Source organism: Capra hircus, chromosome 16, assembly GCF_001704415.2.
Source record: "Capra hircus breed San Clemente chromosome 16, ASM170441v1, whole genome shotgun sequence".
Taxonomy (NCBI): Eukaryota; Metazoa; Chordata; class Mammalia; order Artiodactyla; family Bovidae; genus Capra; species Capra hircus.
In genome coordinates, this window is record NC_030823.1 from 66969603 (window position 1) to 66997507 (window position 27905).

At 39.6% G+C, this 27905-nt stretch overlaps 1 protein-coding gene across 3 annotated transcripts in view; it reads right to left on the minus strand.

Moving 5' to 3' along the window:
• KCNK2 (potassium two pore domain channel subfamily K member 2) overlaps window positions 13728–27905 on the minus strand; it is a 231562-nt gene continuing 217384 nt past the window's right edge. For all 3 annotated transcript variants that reach the window (XM_013970432.2, XM_005690991.3, XM_005690992.3), the window contains exon 7: window positions 13728–16366. In XM_013970432.2, coding sequence (XP_013825886.1) covers window positions 16049–16366 — 318 coding nt within the window. In that variant the 3' untranslated portion in view covers window positions 13728–16048. The remainder of the gene's footprint in view (window positions 16367–27905) is intronic.

The window sequence follows — 27905 nt, forward strand, 5'->3', positions numbered from 1 at the left end:
GGTGGTAACACCTGATGGGAGATGGCAGTGCCTGGTGGGGGACACAAAGCAAGAATGATGCTCATCAGGACACTTGTTTATGGGCATGTGGGAGACCCTTCTATAGACTCTTAGAAATACCTGGGGGAAGAGCATTTGCCAGGACGTGAGAAAGACTCAAGAACTCAAAAACAGACTCAAGTTCTTACTAACAGTGCGACCCCATCAGTTTTTGTGATCTAGTGATACCTGAGGGATCTGGCTATATAATCAACACTTCTAAAACATCTTTAAATTTATAGGTATTTTTTCCTGCCTACACTTATTTCCTCAGGATAATACCCCAGAAGTGAGCGTAATTTGTAAGTACTGGGTAATATTTATGTGTCTTTGGAAATTACAAAGACATAAATATTACTTTGCATGCAGGATCTTAGGTCCCTGACCAGCGAGCAAACACGTGCCCCCCTACTTAATTACTGGATGACCAGTGAAGTCCCCATGAAATTACATTTACTTCTAATGGAGTTTTCAAGACAGAGTTCCTTTAGGAGACTACTAGGAAATACACTTAGGAGCAAATAAAACCCCTGAAAGCCCTAATATTCTAGGCAGTATTAATCTTCCCGTTCTTCATTCTCAGAGAGCTGGTACTAATTAAAGATTCCCTTTAGTAACTTTAATTGATAAATAAATCTGGATTCTGAATATATGTAATTGGATATGTAGTAATTATACCAACCCATTCTATATGATTGCAGCTAGTCTAATTTTAGTCATTAGATATATAGATTTCTCTAAAAGATAAAGGAAGATTTCCTGATATGTTTGACTTATGGTCAGCATCACTCACCCCGTGCAGTTCCATAAGCTTTCCAGCCTCTGGGTTAGTCCTGACTTGTCTAGTTTTTTTTTTTTTTTTAATCTAGTAACCTACTCACATAAGATCTGAAAGGTAAACAATGCCTTTCCTACAACTGGGCAATGAGATAGAGTGAAATATGTTTACCTGGAGAAATGATATTGGCAGCAGAAGCAAAACTCTGCAAATAACACACACAAGGTTTCACCCAGATGCAGTTTAAAAAATTCCCTGGTGACTTGGATGGTAAAGAATCCACCTGCAATGCAGGAGACCTGGGTTCAGTCCCTGGGCTGGGAAGATTCCCTGGAGGAAGGCAAGGCAACCCATTCCAGTATTCTTGCCTGGAGAATCCCCATGGACAGAGGAGCCTGGCGGGCTACAGGCTATGGGGTCGCAAAGAGTCAGACACAACTGAGTGACAAAGTATACAACAAGCACACACAAGTAGTGAAAAGGTGCATATTTTCTTTCATATTTACTATTATTTAAAAAAAGTAATAGACATCATTTGTACTTTTATTTCCACGGTGATGTGCAGTTACAGTTTCTTACCTGTGGTAAAATGACTCGTATTCACTAATGCCATAATTAATATTCCATAGCAATTTGTAAATAGAATTAAAGTCTAAGAACCACAGCCTTAAGGGGTCTGTGATCTAACCACAACTTATCTTTAAAACTTTCTCACTCACTTTTTTTCCATCATCCATATCAAATTTTTTCCCTTTGTCTCAAATACACTTTCGGTCGTAGAGGTCAAGGCAAGAGTCTGTATGTGAACAGGACTAAGGCCAGTTTGAAATAAAAGTGGGAGAGTTCTGGATTTTCGAAGAAGGAGAACGCAAGTTCTAGTCATCATATTAACTACATTCAGCCCTTCAGTCAATGGAGATCTGGACAAAAACAGGAACAAGGAACTGTTTGGTGTTTCTTTTGGTGCCTGTCCTTTTGCCCACTTCCCTGATCTCTCCATCCCCCACAGGGTGTGTGGAACAAACTACTGGTGTCAGACATGGTAGCCCTGTTCAGAGCTCACCTCAAGAAAACCTGGGGCATGATGTATAGCTGATCGATACCTTCGACTTCACACATTTTTGGATCTACCACACAGTTCAACCCCAGGCTTTGTTTTTGCAGCATGTTTAGTTGCTTCAGTCATGCCTGACCCTCTGCCACCCCAAGGGCTGTAGCCCACCAGGTTCCTTTGCCCATGGAATTCTCCAGGCATGAATACTGGAGTGGGCAGCCATTCTCTTCTCCAGGGGATCTTCCCGACCCAAGAATCAAACCCAGGTCTCTTGCATTGCAGGCAGATTCTTTACTGTCTGAGCCACCAGGGATACAGTAAGAATCGTAGGACCAGACTCTTCCTGCCTAGAGTGGATTCTTCTAATGGTAGCCATCATCCACGTCCAGGGTCTCTTACTGTTAAAAGCAAATCCAGCTGCTGCTGTTGACTGTCTAGACTGTTTCTGTCTTATCCAGTCCAGTTATCACTTGTGGTGTTTTATTGAGCTATCTACTTTCTCTCACATTATTTATTAATTACTTCAAGCAGGCATCTTTAAAATGACTAGTCAGTGGATAGGCATCTAGGTTGCTTCCATGTCCTGGCTACTATAAACAGTGCTGTGATGAACATTGGGGTACACGTGTCTCTTTCAATTCTGGTTTCCTCAGTGTGTTTGCCCAGCAGTGGGATTGCTGGGTCATAAGGCAGTTCTATTTGTGTATTTTAAGGAATCTCCACACTGTTCTCCATAGTGGCTGTACTAGTTTGCATTCCCACCAACAGTGTAAGAGGGTTCCCTTTTCTCCACATTTTCTCCAGGATTTATTGCTTGTAGACTTTTGGATCACAGCCATTCTGACTGGTGTGAAATGGTACCTCATTGTGGTCTTGATTTGCATTTCTCTGATAATGAGTGATGTTGAGCATCTTTTCACGTGTTTGTTAGCCATCCATATGTCTTCTTTGGAGAAATGTCTATTTAGTTCTTTGGCCCATTTTTTGATTGGGTCATTTATTTTTCTGGAATTGAGCTACATAAGTTGCTTGTATATTTTTGAGATTAGTTGTTTGTCAGTTGCTTCATTTGCTATTATTTTCTCCCATTCCAAAGTCTGTCTTTTCACCTTGCTTATAGTTTCCTTTGTTGTGCAAAAGCTTTTAATTTTAATTAGATCCCATTTGTTTATTTTTGCTTTTATTTCCAGAATTCTGGGAGGTGGATCATAGAGGATCCTGCTGTGATTTATGTCGGAGAGTGTTTTGCCTATGTTCTCCTCTAGGAGTTTTATAGTTTCTGGTCTTACATTTAGATCTTTAATCCATTTTGAGTTTATTTTTGTGAATGGTGTTAGAAAGTGTTCTAGTTTCATTCTTTTACAAGTGGTTGACCAGTTTTCCCAGCACCACTTGTTAAAGAGATTGTCTTTAATCCATTGTATATTCTTGCCTCCTTTGTCAAAGATACTAACACACATATATGGAATTTAGAAAGATGATAATGATAACCCTGTATGCGAGACAGCAAAAGAGACACAAATGTAAAGAACAGACTTTGGACTCTGTGGGAGAGGGAGAGGGTGGGATGATTTGGAAGAATGGCATTGAAACATGTATACTATCATGTAAGAAATGAATCGCTAATCTAGGTTTGATACAGGATACAGGATGCTTGGGGCTGGTGCACTGGGATGACCCAGAGAGATGATATGGGGAGGGTGGTGGGAGGGGGGTTAGGAACTCATGTACACCTGTGGTGGATTCATGTCAATGTATGGCAAAACCGATACAGTATTGTAAAGTAAAAAAATAAATTTAATTTTAAAAATTTCTAAAAGAAAAAAAAAAAGGCCTAGTCAGGAACACTGGACTGTGCCCATGAAATAGAGGGTAACTCTTTGGCAATTAAGAGGATTTACACTGTCACCATTCGTACTCTTTGCAAGGGAGCAAACCACCCACACTGATTAGGCTAATCATTCACAATTTTTTTCTCTGTTAAGAACCATTGACACATATTCACCTGTAACATATACTATTTGATCTACAATAGATTTGTCAGAGTTTTCACCTAAGATGCATACTGATGTTGTCTAAGCTGTCCAACTCTCACAGGGTAATTGATAGTCTATTTTTTTCCCATGCTGGACAAAAAGGAATTATAGATATTTCTAGAAATGTTATTCATATGAAAAATATTTTCTGATGATAAAGTGTTTGTATATATTACTATATACCTTATATATATACTCCATACCATATATATATAACCATGTAATAAATACATATTTATATAATGTAATAAAGGCATACTTAATTGTGCATCAAGATGGAATGCATTTAAATTATGGAAAACCAATATAACCTATATCTCTAATAACCAGTTTTTCTTTTTTTTCAAGATTTACATTTAAGTACACAGAATGGATTGTGAATTATCTGAGAAATAACTGTCTGTTATTATGTCATGACTTCATATTGCCAAAAAGCCTGAGTTCCTATGAAAACCAAACTGATTTTCTTAAAAATAAAATGAGCTGCAGTTGGTTTAATCAAGAGTATCAGTATCTAACAGACCTGTGCATGTATGAGCCTTCTGCTTTCATTTTGAGGATTCGTATACTTACAAACTCTCAAGACCTCTTCAACAGAAATGTTCCCAGAGGCTGTAATCCTCCTCCAACCATAACAAGTTGTACATAGCATTACAAGTGTTATGTGAGGAAAAGGATTGTTTTTATATTGTAAAATTTTTTTAGTAACATTAACTAAGTTCTCTCTAAAAATGTGTTAAGATACATTTGCAAAATTAGAAATATAAAACATAAAGATGATATTTTGTCAAATTACCAATTTATGTACACCATTTATATCTTTTCTTGTCCACATTTCAGTGAGTGAAAATAAAAAAGTATAATACAGCATTCCGTTGATTATGTTCTAGTCTACAGGACTATTAACTATGCTGGTAGGTATTACGGGCAGAGAGAATTCTGTGGCCAAGTAAATTAAGAAAGTGATAGATTAAACCATTTGATTAGGTGGTGGTTCAAAACAAGTCCTGGAGAAGGCAATGGCACCCCACTTCAGTACTCTTGCCTGGAAAATCCCATGGACAGAGGAGCCTGGTGGGCTGCAGTCCATGGGGTCGCTAAGAGTCAGACATGACTGAGCGATGTCACTTTCACTTTTCGCTTTCATGCACTGGAGAAGGAAATGGCAACCCACTCCAGTGTCCTTGCTGGGAGAAGCCCATGGATGGTGGAGCCTGGTGGGCTGCCGTCTATGGGGTCGCACAGAGTTGGACATGACTGAAGCGACTCAGCAGCAGAAGCAGCAAAATAAACCCACAACTTCTTTGATGCTTCCTTCAACGTGCTCCCTAATTCCCTTTCCTTAGAATGTTAGCTTGACTTAGTGATTCACTTCCAACCCATAGAATCGTAGTGGAAGTGACCGTGTATGACTTCAGAGCTAAATCATGAAACATACTGTGGCTTTCTGCTTGCTCTCTGATTTTTTGGATGCCTCATTCTGTGGGAAGCCAGCTGCCATGTCAGGAGGACCCTCAGGAGTTCTGTGAAGAGGTGCACCCGATAAATAACAGGCCCCCTGCCAGCAGCCGCGTGCATGAATCATCTTCGACATAGATCCCCCTGCCCCAGTCATGCCTCACAGTCACATTAAGAAGAGATCAGATCCATTTAGGTAAGTAAAGTTTTCAGAGCAGTCAATTCAGAGAAATTCGGAAAAGCCCAGATGCACTTGGCTGAGTAAGGCACAGAAGTCGAAGCATTCCAAATTCCTGATCTTCCGTGCATTTCCTGTGCAGAGGGCATTTTAGCACTTAATTGGCAGAAGATTATCGATATCTGATTAAATAGGTATTTTTCTGCCAACAGCCATTGCCAAAATAATTCACAAATATTAGAGTCCATCTCTGTAAGGTTGGTCATATTCCATAGCTGATCATAAGAAATTAATAAATTGTGAATGTTAAATCTTTAAAAGTCAACTCTGTTACGGGGAGAGCAGCCACACATGATTAAGAAATGCTTTTTTTTTTTTTTAATTTCAAAGCTGAAACTCAAAAGATCCTTGTTTTGCTGAAGGAAATTGCTGCTGGGATTCAGATGAGAGTAAGACCTTTACAAGAGTCTACATCATCACAGCAGGCTTCCTTAGACAACACATGAGGGAAAAGCTCGAAGAGGATTTCCATGACTCTCAGGAGAAACGGGATTTGAGAAAGGCTACTAACCTCCAAAGTGCAGATATAGCTTATCCAAACTTGTGGCAATCATAGCAAATGGAACTGCTTACCACTTATCTGACCACTTCCCTTGGTTATAATGGCTGCCCATGGATGGGCAATGTAAGAATTTCAGACCACAATGTTAAAAATGGTTTTAATTCCACTTAATCTAAACCCAACCAAGGGAGCACTCTCTCTTTAACACTTCAATTGAATCAAGTCAACTCAAAAGGAATTGCAGGCAACGTGGCTAGCTCTTGTCATCCATTGGTTTCATTGCTTTGATGTGAACAAATTTTCAGTCTGAACCAGTTCTCTAACAGCATTCCTTGGGTTGTGAGTATCTCTCAACTGCATATATTTAATTAGCTGCCCACCCATTTATTTTGCTATAGTATTTCTTTTCCTCTTTGTTGAATATTACTAAACTCCTTACTATAACATATACAAATGTGTAGTTCAGTTATTGTCAACTAGGAGTAATTTGCTCCCAAGGGGACATCTTGTAACTGGGTAGCAACCTCCAGGATCTTCCCAGGACAGATCACCTGCCCATTCCATGCCCTCTACCCGCCTCTTGTTTATGGAAAAACTTTAGCCTGCTAGGCTTTCCCCAAGTTCCAAAGAACAAATTTAATCAGAGAAATGAGAATATAAAGAAACAACAGAAAATAGTCAACCAAGACAAAATAATAATAGTTTAGCCATTAAACAAAACCAAGGGGTTTTAGTCCCTTCTCAAGGGCTCTAGATAATATATCAGCCATTGTTCTGTTGCTGTTTACTTGCTTTGTCATGTTCACCTCTTTGCTATCCCATGGACGGTAGCCTCCTGGGCTCCTTTGTCTATGCAATTTCCCAGTTAACAATACTGGAGTGGGTTGCCATTTCCTCCTCCAGGGGATCAGCTTCACCCAGGAATCGAACCTGAGTTTCCTGGGTCTCCTGCATTGGCAGGTGGATTCAAATATTACTAAGGCAGATATTAGAAAGATGCACACTTGAATCACATAATTTTGACCCATGTAAAAGAAATGATTTTATGAAATTAGAATTGGTGCCATTCCATTACCTTATATCTAGAACCAATGTTAAAAGAGTCATAGAATTCACTATAAATTCACTTTTTGTATAAATGTCATGTTTTGTCTCACTTTGCATTTTTCTCTATTACCTGGATGAAGCCCCATATATAATGTCTATATTTAAAGCTCCGCCCTGAAAAGGCGTTGTTTTCATGAGACATGGATATACTTTCTCATCATGGACAATGAGAACCAAGTCATTGTTTCACCGATCAAGGTTTTACTTTCCAATGTGGCTATCTAGAAAATAGAAGTCAAATAAGTCCTCAAAGTTATCATCTATTAAAAAATGTTTTCTTTCTCCCTACCCTGGACCTTACTCCAATAGATAATTTCTACGATTGTCTTCAAAACAGAACCTGAGACAGGGATTTGGGTACATGTGGTATTTGGAGACTTGCCCTTGGGAGAAAGGGAGTGTGGAAAATGTGAGCAAAGGGAGGAAGTGTTAAGCCAGAATGTGGTCCCAGCTGGAATCTGGCCTCAGCCTGGCCCCACAGAGAGCTGTGGAGTGGAAGCTGTATCACAGAGGTACTGCCACCTAAGGCAAAGATATCTGCGTTCTGTTACCCCCACATCAGTTATTGGCCCTGGGTCACCCCACTCTGGGGCTTCCCTGGTGGCTCAGATGGTAAAGAATCCACCTGTAATGCAGGAGACCAGGTTCAATTACTGGGTCGGGAAGATTCCTTAGAGAAGGCAATGGCAACCCACTCCATTCTCCATTCTCTTGCCTGGAGAATCCCATGGACAGAGGAGCATGGTGGGCTACAGTCCATGGGGTTGCAAAGACTTGACAAACATTCACTTTTTCACACCCATATTGGGGTGGGGCTGGGGCTAGGTAACTTTCCAGTGAGGAGGCTTCTAATCTGCATACGGCTGCTTTCCAGAAAATGAGGCTGTGAAGTGTTAGTATCCAACATTCAGAGCAGCTGGTGATGGGGCCACTGGCCCAGTAACAACAACACTCTCCATTAAAGCTGTCATGTGTGTTTTCATTTGTGTTTTTCTATTTTAAAGCAAGACTAAGTTACGTTTCTCCTTTCTAAGAAGAGAGGATGGGCTTCCAAGGTGGCTCAGTGGTAAAAAATCTGCCTGCCAATGTAGGAGACGCAGGAGACGTGGGTTCTGTCCCTGGGTTGGGAAGATCCCCTGGAGAAGGAAATGGCAACCCACTCCAGTATTACTAGAAAAGTGAGAGTGAAGTCGCTCAGTCATGTCCGACTCTTTGCAACCCCGGGACTGTAACCTGCCAGGCTCCTCCATCCATGGGATTCTCCAGGCAAGTATAACTGGAGTGGGTTGCCATTTGGACCTGCCCTCAGATAATTCTTGACTAACATTTAGGTTGAAAATGTTCCAAGGTCTACTTATTTAACTCACATGAGAGGGTTTTTTTTTTTTTTTTCACTTGCATTAAAATATACCTAACCTACATAGTGGTAAAGAATCACCTGCCAATGCAAGAGACTTAAGAGATGTGGGTTCAATCCCTGGGTCAGGAAAATCCCCTGGAGTAAGCCATAGCAACCCACTGCAGTATTCTTGCCTAAAGAATTCCATGGACAGAGGAGCCTGGCAGGCTACAGTCTATCGGGTTACAAACAGTTGGACATAACTGTTGTAACTGAGCATGCACACAAGTATCATTACTGGAGCATGAAATATTTACAAGGGGAAATATACTTAACAATGTTAACTGTGGTGACATCGATTTCTAATTTTCAATGTGCAGACTTCTAATGCCAGTGATTCCTACATTCATTTCTCTTCCTAGGATTTCTGACCTGAGTTCATGGGCATATTCTAACTGTGCATGGAGGGTTTTCATTTCTGTGACCCAGTAGGGTGCCTCCTACTGGGAAGGAGTGTGAAGCCTCCCCCGTTTCCCCTGGCCTAATCTGTGCTGAAGGCAGCAGCATCCCCCCAGTGCCCTCATGGGGTTCAAGCCTCAGTCTCTCTCAGGGACTTCCTGCCACACATCACACCTCATTTCCCCCAGCATCTAGTTCACACAGTTGCCCGAGTGATTGTTCTAGAAGGACAGATGTATTCATTTTATTCCTTGAAGTTTGAAATGGCTTTCCCACTGGCAAATGCAGGATTCTTGGAGACGCCTCACAGTTCTTTCCGAGCAGCCTGGCTCCAGGCCAGAATGCCCTGTGTGATCTCCCAGCCCCCAGCATAGACAATGTCAAGGTTTTGTTTGGCAGGCGTCCTTGATGAAGCTGCCCTCCCACTAGAGTGCAATGTAATCGTCTGGAGAGAAAGTTGCAGTCAAGGACTCAGACTCAAGCGCCTCTACTCAGAGACCTCCTTACTGGGGCCTCAACTGAGGCACTTTTCTCCACTCTGACTCAGTAACTTTCCACTGTGAGCCCTTCTCCCTTTCCTTCTGACTCGGCTCCCCAGGGTCATAAACAGTCCTTGTGTTCAGGGCTCCTCTGTACCAAGACTTCCCCTCCATCTGTGCTGCTTGTCCATGTCTTGCCATGTCCTAGAGAGCAGACTTTTTTTTGGCTTAGTATTTCCAGTGATTGGCACATTAAGAGCTCTTGGGAAATGTTGACTTGGTAAACCATGAACAGAGCCATATTTTGTTTGCACATACAAAGTAATTATTGAAGAGATTCACACACTTGGCTAATCTGTCTGCATATATCTGTCTGCATAATCTAAAATATTGCTAATTTTAGCAATATTAAACTTTCTCACATGTGTATACACTCTTAATTGGTGTACCTGACTAAGGAACAGAATGGGTTTGATAGATATCTTGATAGTGTCTTGATGCTATGTCTTCCCATCTAATACTTGGGTAGTGATAAAACTTGAATCTGGACCAGATACTATCCCTTACTAATGCTCACTTTGAATTTTTGATAAAATTCCAGAAACATACAGTCTAATGTCAGTAATACTTAAAAGTCTAAAATGTTTCTTAACAGAGTAAGTAGTATGGTAAAGATCATCTGCATACTACTCTTTACTCTTGCCTGGAAAATCCCATGGACAGAGGAGCCTGGTGGGCTGCAGTCCATGCGGTCGCTAAGAGTCGGACATGACTGAGCGACTTCCCTTTCACTTTTCACTTTCATGCATTGGAGAAGGAAATGGCAACCCACTCCAGTGTTCTTGCCTGGAGAATCCCAGGGACGGGGGAGCCTGGTGGGCTGCCGTCTATGGGGTCACACAGAGTCGGACACGACTGAAGCGACTTAGCAGCAGCAGCAGTAGCAGAGATGGATACCACCTACAAAATTCAGGTGTCAATGGGATGGAAACTAATGTTTATTCTATGAGTTGATTTAAAAATTATACCATGTAAGTGACTAATACTCTCAATTGGATACAGTTCAAAATGTACCCAATAATGGATTTCTTCCCAGACTGCTTATAAATTTGTTTAAGCATGAAAAAAGCTGAATTTTATTTGGCAAGGATAATAAATGTGCATTTAGCTTTCTACTAATAAAAGGCACCCATTTACAAGTATTAGCAAATATGCTTTACAATTAATTTCTAAACAAATTTTCAGGATTATAATTGAAAAGCTTTGATAGTATCTATTATAAGCCAAAATTTGAAAATGAAAATAATGAAACCCTTGTTTAGAAGGAGTAAGAGTATAATGACAAACTGCAAGCCTCTTTAGTTGAAGAATTGGTTTTGAGTTTTTTATATACAATGAGTTAACTATTACCAGCTTGTCAGTTAATAGGAGAAATATTTGTATCTCATTTACAACTAAACTTGTAGAAGAGCACAGATAAATGTTTGCAGAGCTGAGAAAACATGGGATACTTATACATGAGGATACTTGAGATGGTTACAATAGTTAAATCCCTGTTTTTATTTTCATTTGTTCATCACATGTTTTTTGAACACTCACTATATGTACTTTGCTAATATTTGGAAATGAAAGTACCGTTAGTAAGTGAGAAAAATGAATTAGATTCTAGTGGGAAAGATAGATAATAATCAAAGAGGAATCCTGATGGATAGCTAAACATAAACAGGGATATAAACAGGGTTTTACAGAGTATATTATAAAGGTGCCTGAATTGGTGTCAGGGAAGGCCTATCAGGGAAAGGAATACTTAAGCTGGGTTATGAAGAATGAGTTTGTTAGATGAAAAAAGCTGAGGATGAAAAAGAGAGCAAGCATTCAAGGAATAGCTTCATGAGAAAAAAAGAGAAAGCACTGGGACTGAGATGCAGAGAGAGAGAGAGAGAGATTCAATATGAGCCCAGAAAGTGAAAGTGAAAGTCTCTCAGTCATGTCCAACTCATTGCCATCCCATGAAATATATGGCCATGGAATTCTCCAGGTCAGAATACTGGAGTGGGTGGCCTTTCCCTTCTCCTGGGGATCTTCCCAACCCAGGTCTCCCGCATTTCAGGCAGATTCTTTACCAGCTGAGCCACAAGGGAAGCCCAAGAATGAACCCAGAGAGGATGGCAAAAGGGAGACCAAAAGAAGTCCTATTTGAAAGATTCTGATCTTATTGCTAAAGAAATGAAAGACAATTAGTGGCTTTAAATTGGAGAGTGACCACAATCCGATCTGCATATGAAAAAGACCACTCTTCCATCAATGACTGGAGCATGAAACAAAAGCAGTTAGTAGAAGGGGCAGCTATGGGAGTGGCTTGGATTAAAGTGATGACTGTGTATAAATTCAAGACAGGTTCAGGGCACAGGTCAATACGGCTTGATGATAGGTGGGTATGGAGTTGAAGGAGACAAGACAACATCAAAGATGACTTGCCCAACCAGATGGATGGGGATGCCATTTGCAGAAATAGATGACACTAAAGAGGCCCAGGTCTGGGAAAAGATGATGAGAGTCTTTAGCTATGTTGAAGTGCTTTTGAGAAGTGGAGAAATCCAACTGGAGTTAGCTAGATGAATAAGGAACTCAGAGAGAATCCAAGTCCGAGAGGGCAAAGAAAAAGAATAAAGACCAGGCAGTGAGTTTTCTGTCAATGCAGCGAAGTATCAATAATTTGGAAAAGAATGACAGATAAGAGGAAAAAAAAATAGTTGTAAACTGAGACAAACATAAAACAGTGAATGTATTTTATAAGGCTAATCTTAGGAAAAGAAATGGTTTTATGAATCTTCGATATATAATAAGAAGTGGGGCCTAGTGAACAAGTGGTGTTGAGTCAAACAAAAGAGCGGAGTCAAAAGTCCTGGTCATTGGAACTAATCCCTGTCTTTTAAGAAGGGGTAGCTGAGATCTGGGTGGGGAAGTATCATGTGTGACAAAAGCTGTATAAACCTTTGAGGTAGGGTGGGATGAAGGTGGCTCGTGGAGTTATGAAGCTTTCCCCTTATTAAGATAGCCACAATAAGTTACTCTCAAAAGTTCCTACCCAAAGTAACCAGGTTACTCCGTGCCATCTTGGAACCAACACATGAGCATATTGCAAGACCGGTAAGTTTCTCTGCAAAAGACCCTTTTAAGTAAAGTCATGCTGAAGCAAAAGTCATATATTAATTTTAATGCAGTTATGAGTATTCAAATAGAGACATCTTTTACTTTATACAAAAGCAAATTTATACTCACACTTTGATAAGGAACGCAAACCACAAATAACTTATGATTTTTACTAGAACAGCAAACAATTTTTAAAGGAAAACAAAAGTTGATCTAGGCCTCCAGTTCTTAGGCGTAAATAGCTATCTCAAATATTCAGAATGTCTACATTTTTTTTTCTGGTGTTCCATGTAAAGTTTTCTTGATCTCTTTGAACTCCTAGCCTTCAGAATCAAAGCAGTCTACAGGTTTTTTTATACATAGTGAGGTGGGATTTAGTTCTTCATGTATGTCATGTGTTCCTTAGAATTTGAGAAAGAAACCAAGCCTTATGGCCTGTTGTTTTTTTGAAGGTCATGACATATTATTCAATTCCCTCTTGGCTTTAGAAGTTTCACTTTTTCCTATATTGAAAGAATTAAATATTATTGGGAAAAAAGGCTGTGTGACATGAACTATGGTAGTAGAGTACATAGATTTATGTAATAAATTAAAAGAACTCCAAAATAATCATTTTACAGTTACTAGTTGTACGGCAGGTAAAAAGCCTTGTCTAGAATCCATGTCTGATTCCAGATAAGAGAGTTCCTAACTCTTGCTGGGCTTGGTACTTTTTTGTTTTCAAATATCCTTCAGGGCAAAACCACTTATTCTTAAACTAGTCTGTTTTAAAAATAAACTCATAGGTTATGTCAAAATGTTAATCAACGTTCTCTCCACAAGAGGTAAACAAAATGAAGCTTGAAAAACAAAATTGCTATGATATGTACACACTTCCTTAGATTTCCCCCAATTCTAAGGATAATGTTGGGGACCAGTTTTAGGATATTTACTGAATATCAAGGTGCTTGGGAATGAAAAATTAAATTTATGTAAGCTATTGACAAGGTATATAGTCCAAATATTGGGGGTATGAGGTCTAGAAGATTAGTTGGCAACTACCTTCTTTAAGCTTTAATACTGCCAGGATGTTTGACTTTTTTTTTTTCCTTACAAAACATTCAGGTGCCCATGTTCAGCATTCCAATTACTTCAGGCAGGTCAAGACAAGGTCTAACAATGACAAAATAAGACATTGACATAACAATTTAATAGAAACAATCTTGAATTTATATGCTCTTTAAAATATCATATTTCAAAAGTGAAATTTCAGGGTTAATTTTTTGATTAACAGCCACTAAGAAGAACATTTGCATGTGTTTAACAAGGGTGGAAATACTGCATCAAAAATATTTCTTGAATACTGTGAACAAAGGAGCCACAAAAACTCAGCATGGACTGTGACATCCTGGAGTTCGGCACAGCCAGGATCAGATCCAAACCCTCAGTAGCAAGCAGGAGACTCAGAAGATGCTGACTTTAATTACAAACTTTATTTGTCAACACAATTCACAGTTTATACATGGTGCAATCCACCATATGAACTTTCAGAATAGTTATCGAGGAAATGGGTGTAGCTTTCCTTCTAAAAGAGCCTGATTTTCCAAAATTTTGGTTAGAATTCTTAAGTTTATAAAAGTACCGTCAACAAGTTAGCTGAATATTTACATTTCTAGCTTAAATTTTGAAAAATAAGCATCTGTTAAATGTTCCTTTTTTTTTTTTAAGATCCTGGATTTATTTTTTAAGACCCTAATATGAATGCCACTTATTCAAATACTCCCACCCCCAAGAATTAAAGTCATGTTTTGCAATTATATTTAGGGAAATCATTTTCTTTCTGTGTTTTAAAAATTTTATTTACAATGTACAGCAGATCTATGTATGAAAATAAAAGAAAGAGGAGCGATCTACTAGGTGCCTTTACTGAATTTCTTCTGAATCCTGAAAACCTCCAAAGAGTTGCAGGATATAAAATTAAACTAAAGAGGATTAACAGCCTTTTCTATCTTAAAAAAAAAAAAAAATGCTCTCAAGATTTAAATTGTGCTATAACAGCTTTTTCTCTAATGTCAGAGATGAATTATGCCTGCAATCTGCATTTTTCCATGTGCAAAATCACAGTGATCCAGTTTCAGCTTCTGCTCTCACACTCAGCCACAACTCCAGAGGTACACCCACAGAAGGCGAGGGCCATGCCCAGCTCTGCCTACGCATCCCCTCCCCTCACCGGGCACAAGTTACCCAGGGAAAGAAAACCATATAAGCCTTTCATACATCAGAAAACAGATAGATGCTGGCAGTATAATGTTTATTAGCAAATGCTTATAACACATTGTTTGGCTCTCTTCATGTCATCTGAGTGGCAATTCACACCAATTGTCTAAATTCATCTTCAATAATATCCATTTTAACAGTTTTCTTTTGTCAGATCACTTATGGATATATATAGATAGATAGATAGATTTTCTTCTTCCACCTTTAAAAAATGTGTGTATATATATATGTATATATATGTATATATATATATATATATATATATACACATACATAGTTAGTAATAAATGATAAATTTTAAATACTGCCAGGAAAAGAAGGGACTGTTTGGGAGCAGTCAATTTTACTGGCCTGGTAATTACACTGTATACATGTACCATTGGTACCCGAGTCAAATAAATACTCAGAGGGGCCATCTTTGCACCTCATTTCTCTGCAGTGCCTATAACGCTAGGGTTTCTGAGTGTTGCTTCAGTGTCCGTTTAATTTGGCCTCTATTCCTTCTTCGGGTATCATCACTTGGGTCATTTTACACACTTGTTTCCAGCAAGGTATGGTATTCAAACGGGAGTTGCGGGGAAAAGGACTGTGGAGTTGAGCCTAGGGGTGGGGCAGGGAAGGAGAAACCACTTAGCTAGAGAGGTTCTGTTTCTTCATAAGATAAGGCACTGACAGAAAATTTCTTAGGTAAAAGGCTGCATAAGAATTTCTTGCCATTTACAAAAAGAAATGTTGTCATCCATAAATGGTCCATATCTAGGCTCAGTTAGGTAGACCCTGAAAAGTAAGGACTGATCCCTCAAAGCTACATTATTACCAGAAACAATTATAATTCATTCTGAGGCCTTATGGCACGTTAGGAAAAGGGAGCAAAACAGTCTGGGCACAAAAAAGGCATCAGACATCGCTTGTTTTAGTCCACTTGTCAAAGAAAGTGGACTGTTCAACAAGCATCATCAAAAAAAAAAAAAAAAATAGTGCTGGCTCAGAATTCCAAATTCTCTTGATGGCAGATGACCATGATGGGTGTATCTATTTTTCCTCCCTTTGGAGCTCATGCACAATTTTAAAAATGCTACCAGCAACAGTCATAAAGAGCATATAGAAATCCTCACCTAATTGCTATGCCTGAGGCTCTTCAAAGAGAGGGCTACTTAATGTTCTCAATAACAGCGATTTCCTCGCCCGCACAGTGTGGTGTCAGTCCGTTCAAATAGATACTTTCTGTTTTCAGTAAGGAAGGCAGGACATCCCTCTCGCTGGCCAGGTGGTTCACGGACAGGGTCCTCCTACAGGGAGTCAGCTCCTGATTGTGGTTTCCAGCCAGTTCTGCAGAGAGCTTCCGCTTAATGGAGGTGGCGCGCTGGAACTTGTCATAAATCTCCACGCTCAGCCGCCTCCTGGTTTCCTTGAATTCAGCCGTGACGTTGGCCGTCCACTCAGCAGCATGGGCTCTGAACTCTCCCACCTGGAACATGCATGCAGAGAAAAGACAGACATACCAATAGGACAGTCAACATTCTGTGTGCTTTATCCTCTGATCATTGTATTTGGAAGCTTTGAAAAGGAGGTTGTAGCTTTTTGTAATAGGAGCCATCTGAGAATTGAGGTCACTGTGCAATTTGTGAAGAGCAAGATTCTATTTTATACAGATACGACTCTAAAAATGAATCTATGAACTTAAACTCTATTAACCAAATTATATGAGAGGTACTAGATGTCCTTGTTTCTGGAGATGAGTCCTGTCACTGATGCTATAAAAAGGCAATCTCTAACTTTTTAAAATTCTGTGAGTTTTTTTTTAATTTGTAATTTTAAGAAGTATTTGAATGTGAAGAAGTCAGGAAGACATAGGAGAAGCAGCAAGACAGAGTAAAAGAGCCTGGAACGTGAACCCAGGTGACTTGGTTCTCATAGCAGCGATGCTATTTGCTCTGGATGTAAACACAGATTTTAGAAACCAGAAATGGTGTGTGCAAGAACTCTGAATTCAACCCCATACTTGTCATTTAGGAATCCTCTGTTTACTAAATAAGCAACAAAATGTTTTGTCTCTGCTTCCAGGGAAAGCAAACAGAAAAGGACTGACAAATTTATTGTGAGGCCCATTTGGAGAATTTCCAAGAAATAGTTCCTCAATGAATGTTTATGGAATTAATTAATGTAACCTGTCTGAGCTCCCATTTCATCAGCTGTAGAACTGAAGAAGGAATTCATAGGGCCTGGACTCCATCTTAGGCCTGTTCATGTTGACCATGCTCGGCCACCTTTCCAATGGACTCTGAACTCTGTGTTTAGTGCCTATGAAAACAACAACAGAAGGATAAGACCCTCTCCAGACAGGGGAACCTTGAAGATCATATCTAGGTTACTCATTGCCTAACAGAAAACATACACTGATCACCCTTTCCTCCAGACAGGCCATAAATTTTTCTGTATCTATCCGAGTGTAACCTCGGGCTTATTGATTATTGGCCAATTGTTTGACTGTTTGAGCACATGAGCACACAGCACATGAATGATGGGGTTACTGGGATTGTATTTTCCTTGGTTTATGTAAGTCTCAAGGAATTTGGGGTGGTGGGTTCAGACACTTGCACATGGGGTATAAAAGATTCTCACAAATGCTGGTCGGGGTCCTTGGCTAAGAGGAGGCTCTGCCTTGGGCCCGCCGGTGTAATGAACTGCACTCCACTGTCCGCATTGTCCTTCTGAGTGAGTTTGTTTCCTGGAACGCGTGGCTATAACAGAACAGGCATCTTTACAGCATATTCCTAACCAGATGGTTGGACTAATGTAGTTCAACTGCAATGCAGCCTTTGTTTGAAGGTTAAAGAAAAAAACATTGCCAAGTCCTAACCATGCGGCCCGAAAGAATCTGCCTACAATGCAAGAGACTGGGGTTTGATCCCTGGGTTGGGAAGATGCCCTGGAGGAGGGCATGGTGACCCACTCCAGTATTCCAGCCTGGAGAATCCCACGGACAGAGGAGCCTGGTGGGCTACAGTCCATGGGGTCGCGAAGAGTTAGACACAACCGAGCGATTAACACTTTCACTTTCAAGCATGTGCACAATAATATTCTCTCTGACCTCTTTAAAATGATTCTGTACTTTAGTGACCTAAAACAGAACAATGACCAATCCCATGATAAACTTTTTCTAAATCAACAAGAATTCAGTCATCAAGAAGACTTCCTAGAATAATCTCCTAAGGTGGACAAGTCCCCCATCCATCATTGGTAGCATTTCTGCTTTGGGGGCCCACTTCACTCACTTTTTAAATGATGTGGGCACCTCCTGACCTGGCAAGTGAATAACCACAGCTTTGTTTGGTCTTGTGTTACCTCTGTTGCTTTTTGTTTTAAATTTTGATATGGGAAACATAATTGATAGTTTCTGCTATAGTTTGAATTCCTAAAAATTCATATATTGAAATCCTAACTCCACAGGTGATTGTCTCAGGAGGTGGGCCCTTTGGGAAGCGCTTAATTCATGAAGTGATGCCCTCATGAATGACAGCAGCATTCTTACAAAAGAGAATCTAGAAAAATCCCTTACCCCTTCCACCATGTGAGGACATAGCAAGAAGGTTCTGGCTCCAAACCAGGAAGAGAGTCCTTTATCATGCTGACACTATGATTTTGAATCTCCAGAACTGTGAGAAATACATGTTGTTTATAAGATCCCCAGTGTGTGGTATTTTGTTATAGCAGCCTGATGGAACTAAGTGAGGTTCTAAATATTTACACTGAAAGTCATAGATATGTGTGTGGGTTGTGGGATGGGGAGGGGGTGTTACACAAGATGGAACTGTTCAAATATCCTTGGAAGGTGGCACATAGCAGATCAATTCTTCTGCATCCACCCATAATTACATACATGCATGCATTTCATGATCTACTTTTTATTTTAAAAAAGTCCACTTTCTGCTTGTATTGTCCTAACAAGGAATAATTGCTTGTTTTCTGGATCTGGTTTTGGGAAAAAGCAAAAATGGAAAAATGAGAAGTTCGTGGCACACATAATTCGCAAGATCAAGCATTCCTTAATCACTGAGACATCTTAGAGGGAACCTACAGGAAAAGAAGTGCTAATTTTATAGGAATTCAGCCTGAAGATTCTTACTCTTCCCATAAGGGACTGTGCGTGACTGCACTTAGCTCCAGAAACAATTATTAAAAGTTTAATTCTGCTTTGGGGAAACTCTCTGGTTAGGCAGTATCGATCAGTGGTTAGAAATGCTGAATCACTCCAAACACACTTATAAATAAACCCTCCAACTGTTTATATTCTTCTTCTGTTTGCCCAGCTGTCTTTTTTATTAGACTAAGCATTTTTGAGTCTAGGGTCTATACTATATTCACTGGTGTATATAACACATCTAGTGTCTGGAACAGAAAAAGCACTCAGTAGAAATTTGATGAATTGCACTGAATTAATAAGTAAACACTATTCATAAAGTTTTGAAATAAATATCTTTAATGTAAAAAAAGTTAAGAGATTCAGTTGTTTCTCTATCAGTTTTGATTTAATTTTAAAGACTTAAAATTGCCGTATGCTTACAGAGAGAACCTGATTAATATGGTCTTGAACAAAACAGTTATCATTGTCCAACATATCATTAAATTCTCCTAGTTTACATTACAAATAGATAATCTCAAGCAGTGTGAAATTTGCTGTTTAAAATAAAACAATTGCTATTGATGAAAAACTAAACATTCCATATGACTTTTATTCCCATCTTACCAATGATTTTATTAAAAAGGAATTAACCTTTTCTATTTGAGAATTCATAATTTTCTAAGTGTAAAAAGAAAAAATACTAATATACTATTTTCTATTATGAGCTTATATTAATAGTATGGTTCATATTATAAAGAAAAGAGCTAAGAGTCTAATATTTGTTTAAATAAATGTTTGTGAAAAGTGTAAGAATTAACTACTGTATTCAATTTCTTCCCATAAATGACTGGTTAACTAGAAATAATCACTTTCTTAGAGGACATCCATCTGAGTAAGCCCCTAAATCATGCCTCAAGTCTGGAGGCACTGTCAAAACTGATGGACCTAAAATTAGGTCTATTCTCTTTTTGAAATTAATTTTTATTGGTGAATTGTGATTTACAATGTGTTAATTTCTGCCGTACAGCAAAGTGAATCAGTTATACCTATACATATATCCATTGCTTTTTAGATTCCTTTCCTGTATGTCATTACAGAGTATTGAGTAGAGTTCCCTGAGCTATATGGTAGGCCCTTATTAGTTATCTATGTTATTATATACAGTGGTGTGTATATGTCCATCCCAATCTCCCAATTTAGAGGGAGGGATACATTTGGAGTTTGGGATGAACAGATACACACTACTATATATAAAATAGATAACCAACATGGACCTATTGTATAGTACAGGGAACATTACTCAATATTTTGTAATAACTTATAAGGGAAAAAATCTGAAAACAAATAGATATGTGTATATGTATGATGGAATCACTTTGCTGTACACCTGAAATAAAAACAACATTGTAAATCAACTATACTTCAATAAAAATCCTCTTATTGTTAATAATAGATTTTGTGTATCTAAAATGCAGGTGTTAATACTTTTATTTGCTAATTTTCTACCTCCTACAACTAGGATGTAAGTTCTATGTATATCCCAGCACCTAGGATAGTACCTGGTATGTGGCTGACTTCTAAGAAATACCTGTTAAATGAACAAGTATATGGCCCCCAAATTCATGTTCTCTGTCATCGTGCAGCTGAATGATAACTAGAGCCATAGGATAGCATGCATACCACCACTGGTCTTTCTTCTCTGTTCTAACCTTATTCCTCCTCCCTTTTGGTGACCATTAATATTTTTTGCAAAAATGGTCTTATATTAAACATACTGTTTTGCAAATGGATTTTTTTCACATAGCCAATTTTAGTCTTTTTTTTTTTTTCCTATGAGTAGTCATTATACTACCTCATGGAGAAGGACATGGCAACCCACTCTGGCTACAGTCCATGGGGTCACAAAGAGTTGGACACGACTAAGCGACTAACACACACACACACACACACACACACACACACACCACCTCATAGTTTATACTAGCTTCCTACTGAAGCGACTTAGCAGCAGCAGCAGCAGCATTCCACGGGATGATGAATGTGGCATGCCCCTGTTGATGAATAAGGGTTTGTTTTTCATTTGTCTTTTTTTGCTATAGAAAATAATACTTCAGTGAATATTCTTATACCCATATCTTGGTTAATGTGATCAAGTATTACTAGAAGTGGAAAAACTGTGTCAAAACACACATATATTTTCAGACTTTGAGGATGCTGAAATTTCCATCTAATCCCTACTGTCTTCAGACTCAAGGTTCCCAGTCACCCCACTATTTCCTCTTTTTGCACACTGAGGTAACCTCTGTCCTTTCACAGCAAAAAACGCACCAGATCATGGAACCTGCGTAGAAACTCTTTTCGAGATTTTAGTCATCTCTATTGTGACTGGAAATGTAATTGGTCATAAAAAATTGACTGAAAAGTGAAAGCTTTCCTTAACTTCATCTGATTTTTCTCCAGAAGCAGGTTTCTTGAAGTCACCGTGATCACTCAGGTTGCACTGACGACACACAGCTTTCTGCAGAGCAAGGTGCTTCCACAAATTAGTGATTCCTGCAAATTAGTAAAAGCCTAAATACAAGTAAAGCTCAGACTTGTCTGAGTTCATAACTCTTTAATTCCTCATCTTTAATTGCACTCAATCTCTGGCAGATGCTGGTAGAATACCGCTTCTAGGGACAATGTTGTGTTTTTTTTTCCCCTAATTTTTCTGGAGTTCCCAGGGGTGGAAATGCCATCTCTGGAGGTCATAAGGGCTGCAGCTAGAAATGTCATCAAACAGGGATAGCAGGGGTTAGCAAGAGGGGAGAAGAAGCCTCCAGTTCCAGCTCTGTCACTTAGCTGGGTGCCTGCAGCCAAGCCATTTAACCTTTTTTGAGTTTCAGATTCCTTATCTATAAAATAAGGTTATAAAAATCTATTTCACAGGAGAAACAAACGGTGTGTGTGTGCATGTGTGTGTATGTGTGTGGGTGTCTGTGTTCTTACAACATAAAGAACTGCACAGTTAGTGATTATGATGATAACACTGGGTAATGATGATATGGTTTGCTAAGGGCACTTAAACAGCTTAAAGAAAAGTACCAGATACAGAATAAATGATATAGAATTGAAAAACAAGGAGACATTTTCCCCTGGAATATAATTTGCAGGTTCTAAGCACCCAGTGGCAGCATGGTTCAAGTTCTGTGATCCTCTCACCAGAAGTGCTACAGAAGGACCAACCCAGAGTTCTGGAGATCTTTAAGGCATGAGGTGCTTGAGAATGGAGACATACATAAAAATTCAATTGGCCAATCATCCCAGTCAGAGACACTGAATGAGATATTTCATCACTCAAATGAATGTCAAGGCAAGAGATTGTGTTGGCCTTATCCTCATTATTGCAACTAAACAAATACTGTAAAATATAATAGTGAATTTATTGTATCACTCAATAAACATGTATAACTCATAATAAAATGGACTCTCATTATTAATATAGGTCTATGTGGTGGGAAGGAATAAATTTTGTATGCACAGATAAGAGCTCACTATGTGCTGGGCATTGTTCTTTTGAAAAATATGAACTTATTTAATATTTACAACTCTGTGGGGAAGATTTTTATTATTTCACAGAAGAAGTTGAGGCTAGAGAGGTTAAAAAACTTTAGACACACAATGAATATGCCAGGATTCAAATTTGGAGGTCTAACTCCAGCATATTGTTTTGCCTCACCAGGAAAATCTTGTTAATTCTAAAGGATAAACATCTTGGGAGGAGTGCAAGGCAAATTCACATTATGTGGAAATCCACCCTATAGCAGGTTATTACGGTGAGGATCTACCACCATAATTTCCTAAAGATATTAAAAAGAATGAAAATTTCTTCATAAAAAAATGTACTAGGAGCACTTACCAATTCAATAATGAGATCTATTTCCTCTCTATTGTGCCCTTATTTTTCTGCTTTTGCTATTCTTCGCGATACTAGACAAGGAACACAGCAATTCAAACTCAAAGCAAAAAAAAGAAAAAGAAAGAAAAGAAAGGAGAGTCTCTCAAAAACAAAACTAAGGCCACCAACATAGTTACTTATTCCCATTTGTCTAAAACATTCCTGACCTGAGAGAACTGTCTATACCAATGAATTCATTATTCATAATATAGCATTGTATCCTAAAGAACAGATTCATATTTTTAAATGATGATAAAATTATACGTTCCAACTCTGAAGGTGCTCTTTTGATTTCAAAGACGTTAAAAAATAAGGTCCAGAGAGCAGTACATTTATATAAGTAAATTTTTCCTCCATTGAAATGTTAATGCTTATGGATAATTACAATGAATCCTTATGCATTAAAGCATGTTTGTTTCATCAGGTTTTTAGAAAAATTGTTCAAGAACTTATTCAAATACTGAAGTATGTCATCTCCCTAAAACTAAGCAAATCTACAAACAATAATAACAAAGCTGAAGACTCCAACATGAGCAGAAATAGCTCCTAGGGGATTGCCTGCAGCTCATGCACGTGACTCAAAGAAGAGATCTTCCTCTGTATTCCATGTATTCTTAACATTCACTTAATTCTCACAGCCCGGCGATCTGATTTACAAGAAAAGAAAGAAAATGGAGTGCTACAAACGGTCGCTTGCCTTCTAAACGCTGCTGGAAATGCTCTCATCCTTGTGACTAAATGGAGTTGCACCATTCTCTGTCCTTCTTTTGCCTGGTCTTTGTAGCAAAAAAAGGCATTGGTGAAGACTCCGTCCCTCCCAGTCAGTCTTTGCTCTTAATTTCCAAACCAGTACATTTTCATGTTTTTCTTTTCTTTTTTTAAAACCATTCAGGTTAATTCTCTATCAACCTAGAGGGATCATTTCCTTTCACCCTCCTTTACCTTTGTACCTTAGGCTTGTATTCTTCTCATTTCCCCTGGATAACCATATCCTTCCAATCATGCCCATTAAAATCTATTTGCTGACAACTCTCAAATACGTATTTCTAGATTAAGTCTCCCTACTGAATTCTGTATCTGTAAAACTGACTGCTTATGAAACAGCTTCAGTTTAGATGGACCCCAGGCATCTCAAATACAGCACATTCCCAAATGAAATCCTTTAACTTCTTAAACCTGTTCTTAATTTCTTATCACAGTGAATAGCACCATTAACCAGCAAGTTTCCTAAATGGAACTTCAGTGATAATCCTTTATTCTTCCTCTCACCCAATCAACACCAAATCAACCCAAAGTCTTGCTGGTTTACCTCTTTCTAACTATTCCATGTACTTCTCTCTGTTCCCACTGCTAAAACTATTTATCCATCATTTTGTCTCATCTATATTATTTCAGCAGCTTCCTAACAAGTTTTGCTGACCTAAGTCTATCTCCCTAATGTGTATTCTTCACACAGCAGCCAGAGTGCCCCTTAATAAACACAAATCAATCAACTATTTCCCCTGCATAAACCATACAGTTGACATTCATTTCACTTCGTTCAAATTCCTTCAGTTCAGTTCAGTTCAGTTCAGTCGCTCCGTCGTGTCCGACTCTTTGTGACCCCATGAATCACAGCACGCCAGGCCTCCCTGTTCATCACCATCTCCCGGAGTTCACTCAGACTCATGTCCATCGAGTCCATGATGCCATCCAGCCATCTTATCCTCAGTCGTCCCCTTCTCCTCCTGCCCCCAATCCCTCCCAGCATCAGAGTTTTTTCCAATGAGTCAACTCTTCTCATGAGGTGGCCAAAGTACTGGAGTTTCAGCTTTAGCATCATTCCTTCCAAAGAAATCCCAGCGTTGATCTCCTTCAGAATGGACTGATTGGATCTCCTTGCAGTCCAAGGGACTCTCAAGAGTCTTCTCCAACACCACAGTTCAAAAGCATCCACTCTTTGGCGCTCAGCCTTCTTCACAGTCCAACTCTCACATCCATACATGACCACGGGAAAAACCATAGCCTTGACTAGACGGACCTTAGTCGGCAAAGTAATGTCTCTGCTTTTGAATATGCTATCTAGGTTGGTCATAACTTTTCTTCCAAGGAGTAAGCGTCTTTTAATTTCATGGCTGCAGTCACCATCTGCAGTGATTCTGGAGCCCCAAAAAATAAAGTCTGACACTGTTTCCACTGTTTCCCCATCTATTTCCCATGAAGTGATGGGACCAGATGCCATGATCTTCGTTTTCTGAATGTTGAGCTTTAGGCCAACTTTTTCACTCTCCTCTTTCACTTTCATCAAGAGGCTTTTTAGCTCCTCTTCACTTTCTGCCATAAGGGTGGTGTCATCTGCATATCTGAGGTTATCAAATTCCTTAAAGTAGCTCATATGTTTCAAGGCTTACCTACTGTTCCAGCTCAATCCTCACTCTCAACCCTCTCAAAAGTCTACTCCTGGGGCCATTCTGAACATTTGTTTTTTTAATTTTTATTGAATTTGTTATAATACTGCTTATTTGTTTGTTTGTTTGTTTTGCTGTTAGCAGTGAGGCATTTGGGATCTTAGCCCCCCGCTCAGGGATTGAAGCCACACTCTCTGCATTGGAAGGCAAAGTCTCACCTACTGGACCACCAGGGAAGTCTCTGAACATTTCTTTCATTTACTCAAACATACCACTCTTTGTCTTTCATTCATTCATTACTTACTATTTTCTCTATCCAGAATGCTGATTCCCAGTCTTTCCCTGGGACAGTTTCTACTCATCCTAAATTAGACATCTTTATGGGGCCATTCTCTGATTCTCTAGACATCAGATCACTTGATATCTATATCTACATAAGCCTGTACTTCTGTACTTCCCTGACATTACCCTCATCACAACTTATTACAGCTACAAGTTTAAATGCTCTTTTGGCTTCATGTCCATGGAAATCTTCAGGCAAGAATACTGGAGTGAGTTGCAGCTTCTTTACTGCCTGAGCCACCAGGGAGGCTCTTTCATGGTAATAGAGAGGTTTTGTCTGCCATGTACTATTCAGTATTCTCAGAACCTGGAGGAGTATACATGTGGAAGTTCAATAAGCATTTGTTAGACAAATGAATATCAATAACCTCAGATAAACATGACACCACCCTATGGCAGAAAGCAACGAGGAACTAAAGAGTCTCTTGATGAAAGTGAAAGAGAAGAGTGGAAAAGCTGGCTTAAAACTCAACATTCAAAAAGCTAAGATCATAGCATCTGGTCCCATCACTTCATGGCAAATAGATGGGGAAACACTGGAAACAGTGAGAGACTTTATTTTCCTGGGTTCCAAAATCACTGCAGATGGTGACTTCAGTCATGAAATCAGAAGATGCTTGCTCCTTGGGAGAAAAGCTATGACAAACCTAGACAGCATATTAAAAAGCAGAGACATTACTTTGCCAACAAAGGTCCATCTAGTCAAAGCTATGGTTTTTCCAGTGGTCATGTATGGATGTGAGAGGTGGACCATAAAGAAAGCTGAGCACCAAAGAATTGATGTTTTTGAACTGTGGTGTTGGAGAAGATTCTTGCGAGTTGCTTGGACTGCAAAGAGATCAAACCAGTCCATCCTAAAGGAAATTAGTCCTGAATACTCACTGGAAGGACTGATACTAAAGCTGAAGCTCTAATACTTTGGCCACCTGATGCAAAGAACTGACTCAATGGCAAAGATCCTCATGCTGGGAAGGACTGAAGGCAAAAGGAGAAGGGGGTGACAGAAGACGAGATGGTTGGATGGCATCACCAACTCAAAGGACATGAGTTTGAGCAAGCTCCAGGAGTTGGTGAAGGACAGGGAGGCCTGGCATGCTGCGGTCCATGGGGATGCCAAGAGTCGGGCATGACTGAGCAAGTGAACTGAACTGAGACGAATGAATGACAATCAATCATGGTTTGAATATACACTCCAGTGAAAAAGAGTCTGCTTCTTAGTGACAGTACTGGGATAATCTTGTTTACCTCAGAAGGGAGACATGGCCAGGTTTATTTGAAGTAAAGGTTCAAAGCTATTTCCCCAAAGTTTTTAGTCTTTGGAGAGCTTCCTCAGCATTCTAAGAAGCCTATGATGCTGCCAATGTCTTCTTTCACAGTGAAGAACATCATGCTTCTTGTACGGATCCTCCCTTAAATCAATCTTCCTTTCCTTTCCCTTCTCCTTGTGCGTGCATGGTCAGCCAGGTCCAGCTCTTTGTGACCCCATGAACTGTAGCCCACCAGGCTTCCCTGCCCAAGGAATTTTCCAGTCAACAATACTGGAGTGGGTTGTCATTTCCTTCTCCTTGGGATCTTCCCAACATAGGGATTGGATCCAGGTTTCTTGCATCTCCTAGTGCCGGCAGGCAGATTCTTTACCACCAGCGCCACCTGTGAAGAACTTCCTTTCTCCTTGTGTGTTAGTCACTCACTTGTGTCCGATTCTTTGCAACTCCTTGGATTGTAGCTCACCAGGCTCTTCTGAGCATGGTATTCTCCAGGCAAAAATACTGGAGTGGGTTGCCATTTCCTTCTCCAGGCCCTCTCCTTCAGTTCAGTTCAGTCACTCAGTCGTGTTCAATTCTTTGCGACCCCATGAATCACAGCACGCCAGGCCTCCCTGTCCATCACCAACTCCCGGAGTTCACTCAGACTCACGTCCATCGAGTTGGTGATGCCATCCAGCCATCTCATCCTTTGTCTTTCCCTTCTCCTCCTGCCCCCAATCCCTCCCAGCATCAGGGTCTTTTCCAATGAGTCAACTCTTCACATGAGGTGGCCAAAGTATTGGAGTTTCAGCTTCAGCATAAGTCCTTCCAATGAATACCCAGGACTGATCTCCTTTAGGATGGACTGGTTGGATTTCCTTGCAGTCCAAGGGACTCTCAAGAGTCTTCTCCAACACCACAGTTCAAAGGCATCAATTCTTAGGTGCTCAGCTTTCTTCACAGTCCAACTC